General features: G+C 37.9%; 1 protein-coding gene across 2 annotated transcripts in view; it reads right to left on the bottom strand.

Annotated features, from left to right (window-relative positions):
• The window catches only part of SMARCD2 (SWI/SNF related BAF chromatin remodeling complex subunit D2), a 57,542-nt gene that overhangs the window by 26,571 nt on the left and 16,227 nt on the right, over nucleotides 1–14,744 (bottom strand). For both annotated transcript variants that reach the window (XM_026669861.2, XM_087945490.1), the window contains exon 2: nucleotides 1,543–1,730. In XM_026669861.2, the coding sequence (XP_026525646.1) occupies nucleotides 1,543–1,730 (188 nt within the window). The remainder of the gene's footprint in view (nucleotides 1–1,542; nucleotides 1,731–14,744) is intronic.

Below are 14,744 nucleotides of genomic sequence, written 5' to 3'. Positions count from 1 at the left end.
GACACCAAGTGTTCCACTGTGTCTGGTTATTCTACTGCAGTAGTAAGCACCTGCCGGCCGACCGACACCGGGTTGGAATTGCCGATGGCGATATACGACGAACCCTGATGACGTCAAATGCTGAACTATCACAAGTTGCGGGCGGTTGTCGGCAGAGCGATGAACCTGCTGACCGTTAAAACAATGACCTCGGGGGGCGCATATACACTGGGAGGGCACAGGGGGCTTGGTGGTATATGGAAAGGGTGCTGTGGTGAGGGTATGGTAAAGGAGGGTGGATAATTAACAGAAGAATGCACGGTATTGAGGGTTACATAGTGACCGGAAATTAAGCGGTAGCGGCCACCGGATGGTGGATAAACTCATTACGTTATTATCTGGTGGATAAATATAGCTCTGGCTGCGAGTTGCGCCAGAGCTGACTTTACTATCATTTTTGATGCTTGTTGTTACCCGAACCCGAACTAATATATGGATGAATAAAGACTTTTCTATGTGCTGTGGAGCTTTATTTCCCTTTCTTTCTGGACTTCAGCTGAACAGCTGAGAAGGCTGACTCTGTAAACTACTTAGAGGGGGCTGTAAAGCACTGTGAAGTGGTATATAAGTCTAAGTGCTATTGCTTTTGCTCAATACTAGAGTCTGTCCAATTAGTCTTGTATAGTAGTGATACGGGATAAAGTACTCTACAATTTGGTATAACCCCTTCCCTTATCAATACAATTTCCCTGCAATTTTGAGGACCCTCATAAGTACCATTTGTTCAGCACTGTCATAACTTTGAATGGTTGCTGAACAGGACTATCTGTACCTACTTCATTAGTATGTGTGACTGAAGCAAGGGAGAACTTTAAGATGGAAAAGGTATGGGGAGGAGAAGGAATAGAAACTAAAACTTTTTCCATATTTATAAATATCACACATTTCAAGACAAGTTTCATATACAGAAGATTAAAAAGTAAAACAATATATAGCTGTCTTTTCCACTCTTTTATTCATACATTTATTCAAAACATGTGTTTCTTTATCAAATATACACAATAATAAAAGACTCTTGATAGTTCACACTAATAAATAGAACACAATAACAAATATAATGCAGAGCATATAAGTGGTCCTTGGTTAACACTGGTAATCAGGACCAGAATTTCCATCATAAATCAATGTGATTGCCAACGGAAATATTGTGCAAATCTAGCTCCTTAGTAAGACAGTCCTAGCACTCCCCAGATATTGTTATTAAGCATATCACTGGAGATTGTTTTCCTGTGACTGTGGTTTCCATTTTCCTGCAGGTTTCCCCTTTTATGAGGGGGAAGGTTGCAAACTGTCATCATATCACACAGGACACTGCAACAATACGAAATCTGGGTCAGTTGCTGAGCACCCAGATCGCAATCAGCGGCAGCCAAAACTTTGAATATATTCATAAATAATAATTGTTCAATGTTGGCCTAAGTTCAAACAGTTGCTGAATGAGTGGTCACTAACTCAGTATCACCTGAATAACAAACATTCCACCTATTTCACCTGAGTTCTTACCCTCGCCTTTGTGTAAGTGCTGAAGGTGGCTGTGCCTGAGGAACAAGAAGACGCTTTCGGAAGGGATCCATCAGGGATGGTGGCATTCCAGGTCTCATTGAAGAAGCTGTACCATATGGAGGGCCTGAAGGGGATCCCACTTGTAATCCTGCCATAGGCAACCTTCCACCAGGTAGCATTGCAGGGCGCTGGTTCGAAAGGGGGGGAAAAAAAGGCATTTTAGAAAATTTGGCCATGCAACTATCAAGAATTCATTGGAGGTTTAAAAGATAACGTTTGATAAAAAATATGGAATGCTATAAAGTGAATAGTAAGCCCAAGAATTTCATTCTGGCTTGTCCTTCAAATGCTTTTCATGCTGGAGAGAATTAAAGCAAGAAAAAAAATTACATATACATATTAAAAACACAGAAAAACATTACTCAGTAAAGGCTGGAATATACAATGATAACATGTAACAAAGAGCCCAAGAACACTCATATAAAAGCAGTACAATATGCACACATCTCTTACTTAGAAGTCATAAGAAGTAAAATTTCCAAGTTCAAACAGATTCAAACAGATAATCAGAGTTGGAAGGGACCTTGTAGGTCATCTAGTCCAACCCCCCGCCCAAGTGGGAGACCCTACCCCATTTCTGACAAATGGCAGTCCAATCTCTTCTTGAAAGTCTCAAGTGATGGCGCTCCCATAACTTCCGAGGGCAAGCTGTTCCATTGGTTGATTGTTCTCACTGTCAGAAAGTTTCTCCTTGTTTCCAGGTTAAATCCCTCCTTGTTCAGTTTCCATCCATTATTCCTTGTCTGGCCTACAGGAGCTTTAGAAAATAGCTTGACCCCTTCCTCCCTGTGGCAGCCCCTCAAATATTGGAAGACCGCTATCATGTCTCCCCGGTCCTTCTTTTTACTAGACTAGCCAAGCCCAGTTCCTGCAACCATTCGTTGTATGTTTTAGCCTCCGGTCCCCTAATCATCCTGGTTGCTCTTCTCTGTACTATTTCTAGAGTCTCAACATCTTTTTTATAATGTGGTGAACAAAACTGGATGCAGTACTCTAGGTGTGGTCTTACTAAGGCTTTATAGAGTGGTATCAGTACTTCCCTTGATCTTGACTGTATCCCTCTGTTAATACAACTTAGGATTGCATTAGCTTTTTTGGCAGCAGCTGCACACAGCTGGCTCCTATTTAGCTGGTTGTCCACTAAGACTCCAAGATCCCTCTCACAGTTACTGCTATTGAGCCTGGTTTCACCCAGTCTATATGTGTACTTTTGATTTTTCTTGCTGTTTTTTATTATCTTTTCCAGTATCTTCCCAGGTATTCATGTTAGGCTGATTGGTCTATAGTTTCCTGGGTCTGTTTTTTTTCCCTTTTTTGAAGATGGGAACCACCCATCAGCTCTTTTCCAATCCTCTGTGAGTTCCCCGGTGGTCCAGGATTTTTGAAAGATATGGTGCAGTGGTTCTGACATGACCTCTGCCAGCTCCTTTAAAACTCTGGGATGTAATCCATCAGGCCCCAGTGATTTGTTTTCATCAAGATCAGACAGGTGTTCTCTTACTATTTTTTTATTTTAACTTTTATTTCTGGTCTGTCTTTTACAGTTATGTTTTTGGTGGGTTGAGCTATAGTTTCTTTTTGCGTGAAGAGGGATGCAAAGAATGAGTTAAGCAGTTCTGCTTTCTCTCTGTTGCCTGTTACTTCCTTGCCATCTTCTCTCTTTTGTCGATCGACTGTTTCCTTGATTTTTTTCTTGTTATTTATATGTTGGAAGAAACTTTTTTTATTGTCTTTGACTTTTGTTGCAAATTAACAGCTACACTGCAACAATGGAAGGAACTATGGGCTAAATCTACATTTACATCAAGTTATAACTTAAAGGAAAATTAAGTTGGAGTTGTTTACCATCTAGATTGGTAAACATTATACATTCTTCATTATCATCATCGCCATCATCATCGTCTATCCACTGCATGTTTCCAGCTGTCATTTTAGCCATTGTCTATATTCCGCATGTTGGAAACATTGGTCTTGAGCTTTCTTTTGCCAATTGGACCCAACAATATTTGCTGATATCATTGATCTATTTTGTTTTAGGTCTCTTTTGTGGATGCTTTTTATCAAATGGAATTCATACTATACCTGCTTTAAGTCCACCTGCTATCAGTTCTTCTTGCTGTGTGACCAGCCCATTTCCATTTCAATTCTTTTACTCTCTTGATGATATTGTATATTGTTCTCTAATCCATGTGCAGGTCTTTCTTATCTTCTAATGCCAGGCATGTATCTTTCTATGGTTTTTTGCACCACTTGTAACTTTTGTGTCAGTTGTGAGATTACTGTCCATGTTTCGTTGGCATATGTTAGAGTACGTAGCACACATTGACTGAAAACTTTTCTCTTCAGGCATAGGAAAGATTGTTTGAATGATTATTATATATAGAATAGATGATAAGCAGCTTCATCAATAATATCTTAGCTATACAAATTGTATTACTATTATTGTTATTATTATATTTTTATCCCATCATACTAACACATATAAGTACAAACACACTTATACACTCTCCAGGTGGTGAACGTTCTTAACACTGGTACTACTATTTCCTATTTTCCACACAACAACAGCGCTATGATTGGGCTAAGACAGAGTGATTAACTCAAATTTTGAATTAATCACTCTGTTGCTTCTGTATTTAAAAGAAGCCTAGAACTCAGTCTTCTGGTTTCTAGGCCAGCACCTTAATCGCTACAGCAAACCAGCTGTCTAATTCAAAGACAATTCCAAGGTGTAATTCCAAGACAAGATTGTGATGGACATGTAAAAGAATGCAAAAATATTTGAAAGTCATATATGCAGAAGAACTCGAAATGAAACTACAACTTTTCCTAATGGATATAATAACCTCAGAAAAAAAATCAAAGAGAAATGTAATAATTTAATGAAATAAATACTTACTGCAGAGAGAAAACTGGAAGAAAAATACAATCCCATCAATTTCTCATTGGAACATGAACATGGTGAATATATAGTAATGACAAAAACTAACAATATACAAGTAGTTCTTACTTACTGACCATTCAGAGTTATGGTGGTGGTGAAAAAAATAACTTTTACGATCAATTTATGCCTTTGTATGCCCTCAATCATGTCTCCATAATTTATTGATTGATTGATTTAATTTATATTGCTGCCTATTTGTCCATGGCAACTCGAGGTGGCTTACACAATGTAAAACCATATTTAAAACAAAAAATAAAAATAAAAACAATAAAAACTAACAAAAAGAATCAAATAAGTTAATAAAGTACAATAGAACAAAATCTGGAAAAAATAAAAATCACCCCCCAACTCCCCCCCATCCCGATGACAGCAGATCACACTAGCTACTTGATGGGCTCTATCCTGCTCTGGGTGCCCCAGGCTCGCTGGCAAAACCAAGTCTTCAGTGCCTTCCGAAAGAGTGCTAAGTGGGGGCCATTCTAATCTCTGGTGGAATGATATTCCAGAGAGAGGGAGCCACCATGGTCCCACCAGGAGTATCTCCCTCAGGGATGGGATTTGCAGCATGCCTCCCCTCTCTAATGGGTCGGGTAAATGTGATCGGCAAGAGATGTTCCCTCAGATAACCCAGTCCCAAGCCATGAAGGGCTTTAAAGGTGACCACCAGCACCTTGAATTGCACCCAGAAGCAAATCAGCAACCAATGTAGCTCCTGCAGGAGAGGTAACACACGTGCATACCGGGGTGTGCATAAAACCATGCGGGCTGCTGCATTTTGCATTAACATGCCAGAACATGTTGTCCAGTGCCTGAGCTGTGGGTTTCTACCTCCCCCCTCTCTTGCAGAACATAGAGATTGGAGAGAAAGGGATCACAAGAAAGTAAGCTGTTTGCTATTCAAAAAACACAATGCAATTGCATCAACAGGTCAAGGCTGGGAGCTACAGATGCACTATGCAAATAGCTTACACTACTTTCTTGAAATTTCTTTCTCCCCAATTTTTCTGCTGTATACAGGGAAGTGGGGAGAAAAAAAGCAAGTAATTTCTATAGGCAATCTCTCCTTTGCCTTACTCTTTCCTGCTGCTATCATGATCACACTGCTCTCAATGTAAAGAAGAGATGCTTACCCCCTTGAAATCTCTGTCTCTCCAATCTCTTTGCTCTAGGGAAATGGAGGGGGTGGCTAGAGAGAAAGAGAGCAATTTCTGCAGCAATCTCTCCTTTGCTCCCTTCCTCCCCCATCCTCCTGTCTTAGAGCAAAGAAATTGGAGAAGAATACTTGAAAAGCAATACAATTGTAATGGCATCAGGAAAGAATCTGGCAAAAGGTAATTTCAATACTTTAAGCTATCTAAATAATAGAATATTAATAGTCTCTAATTATATCATATAAACATTACTGTGCTGAATTAATATAATGTATCAAGTTGTATAACAATATATTACAGTTCAAAAAAGTTTCCAACATATGCTTTTATAGAAGTAAAAAAAAAAATCACTGGAAGCAAGACTGCTTCCCATGGTAAGCCAAAAGATAACAATTGAATGCACATTTAAAATTTGAGCTTTTAGTGCTTTTCCAAAGAAATATGAAGAATATACATCCCTAATGGAATCTGCAGCATATTTGAAATGGAATCTGCAGCATCTTCACAAAATTATAATCCTAAAATAATTGTGATAGCTAAACAAGTTTAGGACAGTTATATGGGCATGCCTAGAATGAAAAAACCCCAAACCCCAAAAACTTTAACCGTAGACTGTCTACTATTGACCTCACCCCTTTCCTAAGAGGTCTGTAGGGGGCGTGCATAAGCGCACCAACGTGCCTACCGTCCCTGTCCTATTGTTTCTCTTATTCTTCTTTTATTTTTCTTATATGTACCCATTTCATGTATTCACAACTATGTATACACTTATACTTATTATCTTGTAAACAATTGGCAAATCAAATAAATAAATAAATAAATAAATAAAAAAATGAGCAACAGGGTTGGCAGGAATGGATTCCCCCCACCCTTTAGTGTGTATTTCAGATTTTGAGACAATATTATAGAATTCTTTCAAGACTATTGACATGAGGAAGCTTGTCAATTCATAAAATGGCTGCCAGCGTGGATGTAGCCAGCTATCTAATATCCATTTATCAGAAAGTAAACTGTATGGTGCTCTTTACTACCCTAGCTCCCAGATAATTATTCTCTAGTCAAGTGTTACCTCAGTCCTATGACCGAAGATGACGCACAGGCAATGATAAAGTTGTAATGTACCTTCTTAGGGTACTGCTGCCAAATTTAACCACATGCACTGTATATTATTAAGTGCAGAAGTGTTAATGTTTAGGAGACAAGACATCTATCACTGATATGCCAGAAGCCTTATACTTAATAAAATTGAAGAAGAATCATAACACAATCATGAGTTAAGTGATAACCTGTCTGAAGTTTTATATCTGACTACATCTCTTTCCTGAGCCCACGAAAAATGACTTTCTACTTAACTTGATTGCCAGTCTGAAGCAAAGCTGATCCTATTACCCTGCTTTCTACAGCCTGTTGCCAGTCATGTTAAACTACAGTTTTTTCAGTTCTGAGTCACCTAAGTAAAATGCCAAGCTATTTAGGAATCACAATTACAGCTAATACATCAAATTATCACAGGGTGGTGAAGGCCAGCCTGACCCTCCAGATAAATGTTATTAGAGACACAAGAGTACAAACCTTATTGATGCATCAATACAATGCATAATTTGAAGGTGTTAATTCATCTTAAAAACTCCCTAGCTTGCTTTGATTAAATAATGTATTGTATGCTTAACAATAGATTATATGGATCAGTAACTATCTAAAGTTTCTCCATCCAATTTCAAGCCATACATGGCAAAAACAAACAAGCAGCATATTTTTATTTTCTTGAATTGCACCAACGACAGCCTTCCTTCTCTTTTCAAACTCACATTGCACATTTTCCATTACCGTGAGGACAGGAACATGGAACTGAAACTAAAGTTAGAAAATGGCAGGGACAACCTCACCCTAATTTAAAATGAGATAGTCATACTTTCACAATAGAGATCCATCTGCAGAGACTTTAAAGGTTTCAATTGCCTATGTGCTCTTAAGAAAAACACATGGTGTGCTGATGGCCAACAATGTAAGTTATGAAGCAGAAAAGCCGCAATTCAAGTGCTGTACTGCATTTAGATAAATACACATTTCAAATAAAGAGATTACACTATGTTAAAACTCAGCCACTATAACATTAATGGGTATGAATATGAATAGATAAAGATACTAAAACAAAGGAATCTAATGTAATGTAATGATTTAATCCATTATCAACATAATTTTCTTTTTATATTTTCTTCTATTATTCACAGGATTATCATTTCCGATACGAATTATATGGAAATAATATAACAAATTTGATTGGTAATCATGATATCTTTCTCCTGTATTAATTCATTTAATCCAGTGGTTCCCAAAGTAAGCGGTACTGCCCCGAGGGCAATGGGATGACTTAGGGGGACGCTAAGAGGCAAGGGCGGCAGCGGGGTGCTAAGAGGCTTGCCTGCCGCCTTGCCTGCCACTCCTTTCCTCTGCCGCCTGCCAGCCTGCATGCTTTGGCTGAATGTAGGCTGCCACTGTGAGAATGATGCGAGTCAAGCCTCGTGAGAGTGGATCTTCTACCCATGGAGCTTGCATAGCGGCAGCCCGCATTCGGCTAAAACGCTTGGAGGGGTGGCTGACAGAGGGCTGATGCAGGCGGCATAAGCCTCATGCTTCCTGGTTGCCTCCCAAACTCCCCTTCAGTAGCTGCAACCCGCGAGCCCCAGCAACTGACGAGATCCAGGCTGGTGGGGAGCCGAGTAGTGACAGGTCCGCCCTGACTGGTGAGTCAGTCAGGAAGGGCTGGTTCATCTTTCCTGCAGCTCACTTTTCCCGCAGCTCCTGCGGTGGGTGAGGCTGCAGCCTCGCTTGACGTTCCCAGCCCTTTCCCCAAAAGAGGGAGAGGTGGAAGTCCTGCCCACAGCCCCTTTGTTGGACCAGGAAGGCTTGCCTGCCGGCTTTTCCAGGTAATGTGAGACTGGGCATGAACAGATAATCACGTCCAATCCTTGGGGCTCTCGGAGATGCTGCCAGGTGACTACCTTGTTGGAAGCATGTGTGTGTGCGTGTGTGTATGTGTGTGTGTGTGTGTTTTCAGGTGGGTCTCCTAGCTTAGGAGGAGAGAGCAAAGGAGGAAAGATATATATATAGAGAGAGAGAGGGGGAAAGAGAGAAAGAAAGAGAAAGAGAGAGAGAATGAGAGAGAAAGGAAGAGACAAGAAAGTAAGGAAAGAAAAGGAAACAAAGAAAAAGGGAAAGGAAGAGAAAGGAAGAAAAGGGATAGACAAAGAAAGAGGGGAATGGAAGGAAGACATAGAAAGAAAGAAAAAAGAGAGGGAGGGAGGGAGGGAGGAGAAAGTGAATGGGATATATGGAGGGAGAGAGGGAAAGAGAGAGAGAGAAGGAAGAGACAAGAAAGAAAAGAAAGAGAAAAGGGAAAGAAAGAAAAAGGGAGGGAGAAAGGGAAAGAAAGGAAGAAAAGGGATAGACAAAGAAAGAGAGGGGATGGAAGGAAGAGACAAAAAGAAAGAAAAAGAAAGAAAGAAAGGGAGGGAGGGAAGCTAAAGTGAATGAGATCTCTAGTCCAAACACCTGCTCCAGCAGGGTTAGAAGGGAGTGAGTGTGTGTGTGTGTGTGTGTGTAGATATATATATATATGGCTGTCAAAACTCCAAAAACAGGTCAAGTAGATCTGGGGAGGTCAGCCATAAATTAGAACACTTGCTAAGCAACCAGCCATTAAGCGAGGACCACTTGTATTTGGTTTGCCAGTCACATGCCCACCTGGCCATGCCCACCCAGTCACATGGCCACAAACCACACCCAGCTGGTCGTGTGATCACCAAGCACACCCACAGCAAGCCACGCCCACCCGGTCACGTGACCACCAAGCCACACCCGCAAATTAGGCCACACCCACAGAACCGGTTGTTAAGAAATTTGAATCCCACCCCTGGGTGATGGGCACTGAGGATGAGTTTGCATTACCAAGGGGGCGGTAGACTGAAAAAGTTTGGGAACCACTGATTTAATCCTTCTGTAAAGCCATCACTAGATCTTCTGACAATGAATGCCAAGTTTAACTATGTGCTCAACAAAGTTGTTTTTTTTAATCTGTCCTGAATTTTCTACCATTCAGTTTGATCACAGATTTCAATATTATGAGAATGAAAAGCTTTTCCCTTTTAATAAATTGTAGTATTATGAGAATAGCACTAGCACTTCAACTTATATACCGCTTCATAGAGTTTTACAGCCCTCTTTAAGCTGTTTACAGAGTCAGCATATTTCCCCCACCAATCTGGAATGAAAAGCTTCTCCCAGCTAACTTAATAAATTGTAATATTATGAGATTGAAAATTTTCTCCACAGCTGTTCAATAAATTATTTTATTCTCATATTACAATCTGTGATCAAATTGAATGTCATATATATCAATGTAATTCTTGATCATATATCTTTCGTCTGCTCTCCAATTTACTATTGTTCCTGACATCAAAGCCTTAAAGTCTTATAAATATTCTCCATAGTGCACTTGCTTCTGCTCATTTTGATTTAGTTTCTCTAAGCACTTATGAATTTTACAATAGCCTTTTTAATGTGTACTTATTCCAAGATTGGCCATGTGATGACTTATATAACAGCTTTATTATATTCGCAAAAAGTATCTGTGATCCTTTCCTCATGATACGTACTGTAAATGCCTTTTTCGAAGAGCTGCAATCATACCCAGATTACTTTCCTGATCAACCATTGCTATCTCAAATCTTATCAGGGTATAAACTCTCTATTCCAACTCGATAATGTAGATAAGCGCAGACACACACACAAACACAAACAAAATTCCCCAGAGGGGAGAATTTTCTTCCATTACTAGAATCATTTATGAAGAAAGGTTGCACTGTCAACATTTCCTTTCTGTATAAATTATTAGAAGATGCACCTCTGACTAAACGGGATAATCCAGCTACTCCTATGTTAAATAGAGAACTGGCTAGTAGTTCCAACATTTTTCACTCTACTTTCAATGTATGTATGTACTGGGGTGATTAATGAAATACTTAAGAGGCACTTGTTGGAATATGTGCACACACATGCCTATGTCCTTGAATCTGCTTTGGAATACATTTCCCATGTCTCTCCCTGTATAATCTAAAATATTTTTGCCAAGTGGTTAATACAGCTGCCAAAGCAACCAAGCCAGCAGGGCAACATTTCAGTTTCCCTCAACAGGCCCAGGCACTGTCTCTAGTCTGATGCCACTCCCATATAAAACACAAGCAAAAGGATTAGGCAATACTATACAAGTTCAACAGAGAAATAACTGCCCAGAGCGCTTAATTATAAAAGAAAAAAAATCAAAGGAGTTGAGAAAAGGCAGAAGAACTGGCACATACAAAAAAACAAAACCTGAATGAAATCAATATATTGACATATCGGTAAAAGAAACTCCACTGATTGGTGACTACATGGACATGGACATGAAGTTCTTTTCACAAGAATATGAAAATGGTTAGCCACTGATCTATTCAAAGAATCTTATAATTTCTCAACCTTGTCTACAACCCTAGCTTTCTGGGTTTTTTTCCATCCAATTACTAAGTCCAGCCCTGCCTAGCTTTTTTGAAGATCAGTCAAAGTTTCTGATGCTACCGCCTATGTGAATATAGAAGCAAAAATTAAAATACCAATAAAACACTGACATAGTTTTGAAAAAAATATCACAGAGGAAGAACTGCAAACCCTACTTTAGCAATGGATCAAGTTTCATTGAGCTACTTGATCGAGCTACACTTTTAAACTCAGCAGGCCATTCCTTCTATCTTCAATATGCAGAGCAGAGAGAGTATTGAGCCCTGAAAATTCTAGATAATTAATTTATTCCAAGGCTATTTAATCCTGCAGCAAGATCACCTTCTCAACCACTTCCCCTCAATATAAATAAAACATTAAACACAAAACAACACAAATCTCTTAATAACTTTATCACAATATCACATATCACAATATATACTGGGTTCTACTAACATTCTGGCTCAGCACCTGAGGGAAAACCAAGTCTTCAAGGCCTACCAGAAGATTAATAGGATCAGGATTATCTTAATCTCAAGATTTGGTGTTTCATGAGGTATTGGAATCAAGTGTTCTCCCCACAACAGGAAAGAACTGAGAAAAATACTGAAATGGCTCAAGCCAAATTACTAAAAAAATTATTTGATTTGATGGAGGATTTGGGCTGGTTAAATATATGGAGACAGAAGAGTGATAATTCGAAAGAATATACCCTACTTTTCTGACACATATAGATTTTTTTCGAGAATAGATGTGATTTTGGACTTCAAAGAACTTGGCTACTAAGACTTTTAAAGTAGAGATATTACTAAAATACTTTTTCGGATCATAATCCTGTGAGTTTGTTTTTGAAACAAAAATCTAATTCTCTTAGATGGAGACTGAACAAAATATTGCCTTAGAAAGAACCTGCAAAATAATTTAATTAAAAAAAAACAATTTAAGTAAAGGGATTGATTTAAGAATTGTTTGGGATGAGAGTAAAGATTTTATTAGAGGTCGTTTTATACAACATCACAGTGGACTTAAAAAGAAAAGTCAAGAGAAAACATAAGCTATTCTGAAATAAAGGAAAAAGAAGAATTAAAGACATTTCCAGAGAAGTATTTCTCAACAAATTAAACTTTCATAACAATAATTATCTACGTTAACTATGTTCCTAAGAGAAAACCAGAAAAGTGGCTAGAATATAAATTATAAAAGGAAAAAAATATATTAACATTATAAGAGAGAGATAATGTATTAATGAATGATGTGGCCATATAAAAATCATTTATCAATATTATTACTACTAAAGGATGTGACATCTGTCTAGAGAAAATAGATGAATATATATCTAAAGCAACAATATTTACAATGGATTGCAGAGGAACAAAGACTAATTATGAGTAGACCTATAATAATAAGGGAAGTTTCTGAAACTATAAAAAGATTAAACCAGGATTTAAAGTCAGGGTTAATATGGATTTTAAAAATCATTATGTTGGATGTGCCATATTGAGAATATGGAATAGATACCAATCTCAGTTGTGCCAAAAGCATATTTGTGGATCTCAGTACAAAAAAGCAGTTTGTAGATGAGACACAATAAGCAAATACAAAATTGCAAAATAAGCTAACTTATTGCAAAGTAGTAGAGAGAAATTGGTGACATAAAAAGCACTTCCAAATTTATGTTGAAAATAGGAACAAAAAAGATAACTTTTCATGTTTGGTGGACATGTAAAACAAGCTAGGAAATCCTGGATTCAGATACATACGTTGATTAAGATTATTTTAAAGATTAATTTACAATTTTGACCAGAGTTTTTTCTTTTAGGGTTGATGGACAAACAGTTGGGAAAAAAATAATGTAATTATAAAAATCATGTTTTTATACATAACACCACCAAGATTATTTAGTGCACAAAGTCATAAAGATTAGACATTTTCCACTATGGAAGAATAGTTGATGAGAATGGTGGAATTTGCTGAGACGGTTAAATCAATTTTTTTGATCAGAGAAAAGAGTATCTACATTCATTGCTAACTGGAACCCCCTTATTAGACTTATTCTGTTAAATAGAAAAGAAATGAATGTAATGATTGATGGTTTTGATGATTAGACAAGATAGATTATAGTAAGAAAGTAATCATAGAGTAAGAGGTAAATTTATAATTGTACTTTCAACTTTTATAATTGTACTTTCATACTTCTTTGTAGCTTTTTTCTTTCTTTTCTATTTTTCTTTTGTCCTGGTGTCCTGCCTTGTATTTTTTTAGCTTTGACTTTGATTTTTTTCTATTTTATTTTTTCTTGCTTTATATTGATTTGCCTTCATTTTTACCTTTTTTTAAAAAATACAGTTTTACACACATACACACATAGATCAACCTTCCTTGCTTCTGATTATTTAAACATAACTCTTTCCAAATTATATTGCTGAAAAGAAAAAAAAAGGTAGAGGTAGTGGAATAAGTAATGGATTTTTGTGGGAAATTAAAATTAATTTCTTATTCTGTGTTTGCTTTCCCCTGGGTTAGTTTGTAAATCTCTTTATTATTAAATTTTATTTTATTCAAAAAATTAAAATACAAACTTCAAAAAAAGTTTTACAAAGACAAGACAAAATTAGAGAAAACATTAAAAAGTACATTAAAAAAGACAAAAACACATCCATATATTGTCCTCTCTAGTTGAATACTGATAGATGTTAAACTTTATATTTTAATTTGAAATCATATTCCTTGTTCTGTGTGAATATAAGGAGTTAATAAGACGACAGGTGGTTTTGTAATGCCTTGGAGAAAAAATTGGTGGCAATTTATTTCTACAGGTCTGACATGAATATTCCTCTTGGGGCAAGAAATATATACTGCAGGTGAGTATGTAACTAATACTGCTCTCAAGAGAAATGTGTGGATTGGAACAATAACAAGTAGTTAAGTATAACTTTAGATTTTGTTAAAAGTATAATAATAGGGATAAGAGAATATTGCCTGGAACACTAACAGCATAAGATATAACCCATTGTCTCAAAGAGAGATGTAGGGAGGGTTGGGGACAGAGGTGGTATTCAGCAGGTTCTGACCAGTTCTGGAGAACTGATAGAGGAAATTTTGAGAAGTTTGGAGAACTGGTAGTAGAAATTTTGAGTAGTTCAGAATACCACTTCTGACTGCCCCTCCACCTATTTTCTGCCTCCTGAGTCCCAGCTGATGGCTGGGTCTTCTCTTGTTGACCTGCACAGGAGAACGGAGCTGAAAAGCAGGTTAGTGGGGAGGGGAGAGAATGGGGATTTTACAGTAACCTTTCCCTGGAGTGGGGTAGGAATGGAGATTTTGCAGTATCCTTCCCCTGGAGTGGGGTGGGAATGGAGATTTTACCTCTGCCATGCCCACCAAGCCACACTACGCCCACCAAGCCATGCCCACAGAACCAGTAGTAAAAAAAATTGAATCCCACCACTAGTTGTGGAGGGTGTGGTGCAGATCAAGAAAGGTGCATGAGAGGTATAAAAAGCTTTGGAGAGAGT

Source organism: Notechis scutatus, chromosome Z (assembly GCF_049901735.1).
Source record: "Notechis scutatus isolate UNSWTSFEM ecotype Mainland chromosome Z, rNotScu1.2, whole genome shotgun sequence".
Lineage (NCBI taxonomy): Eukaryota > Metazoa > Chordata > Lepidosauria > Squamata > Elapidae > Notechis > Notechis scutatus.
Note: the sequence above shows the minus strand (reverse complement) of the source record. Positions and strands in the feature narration are given on the sequence as shown.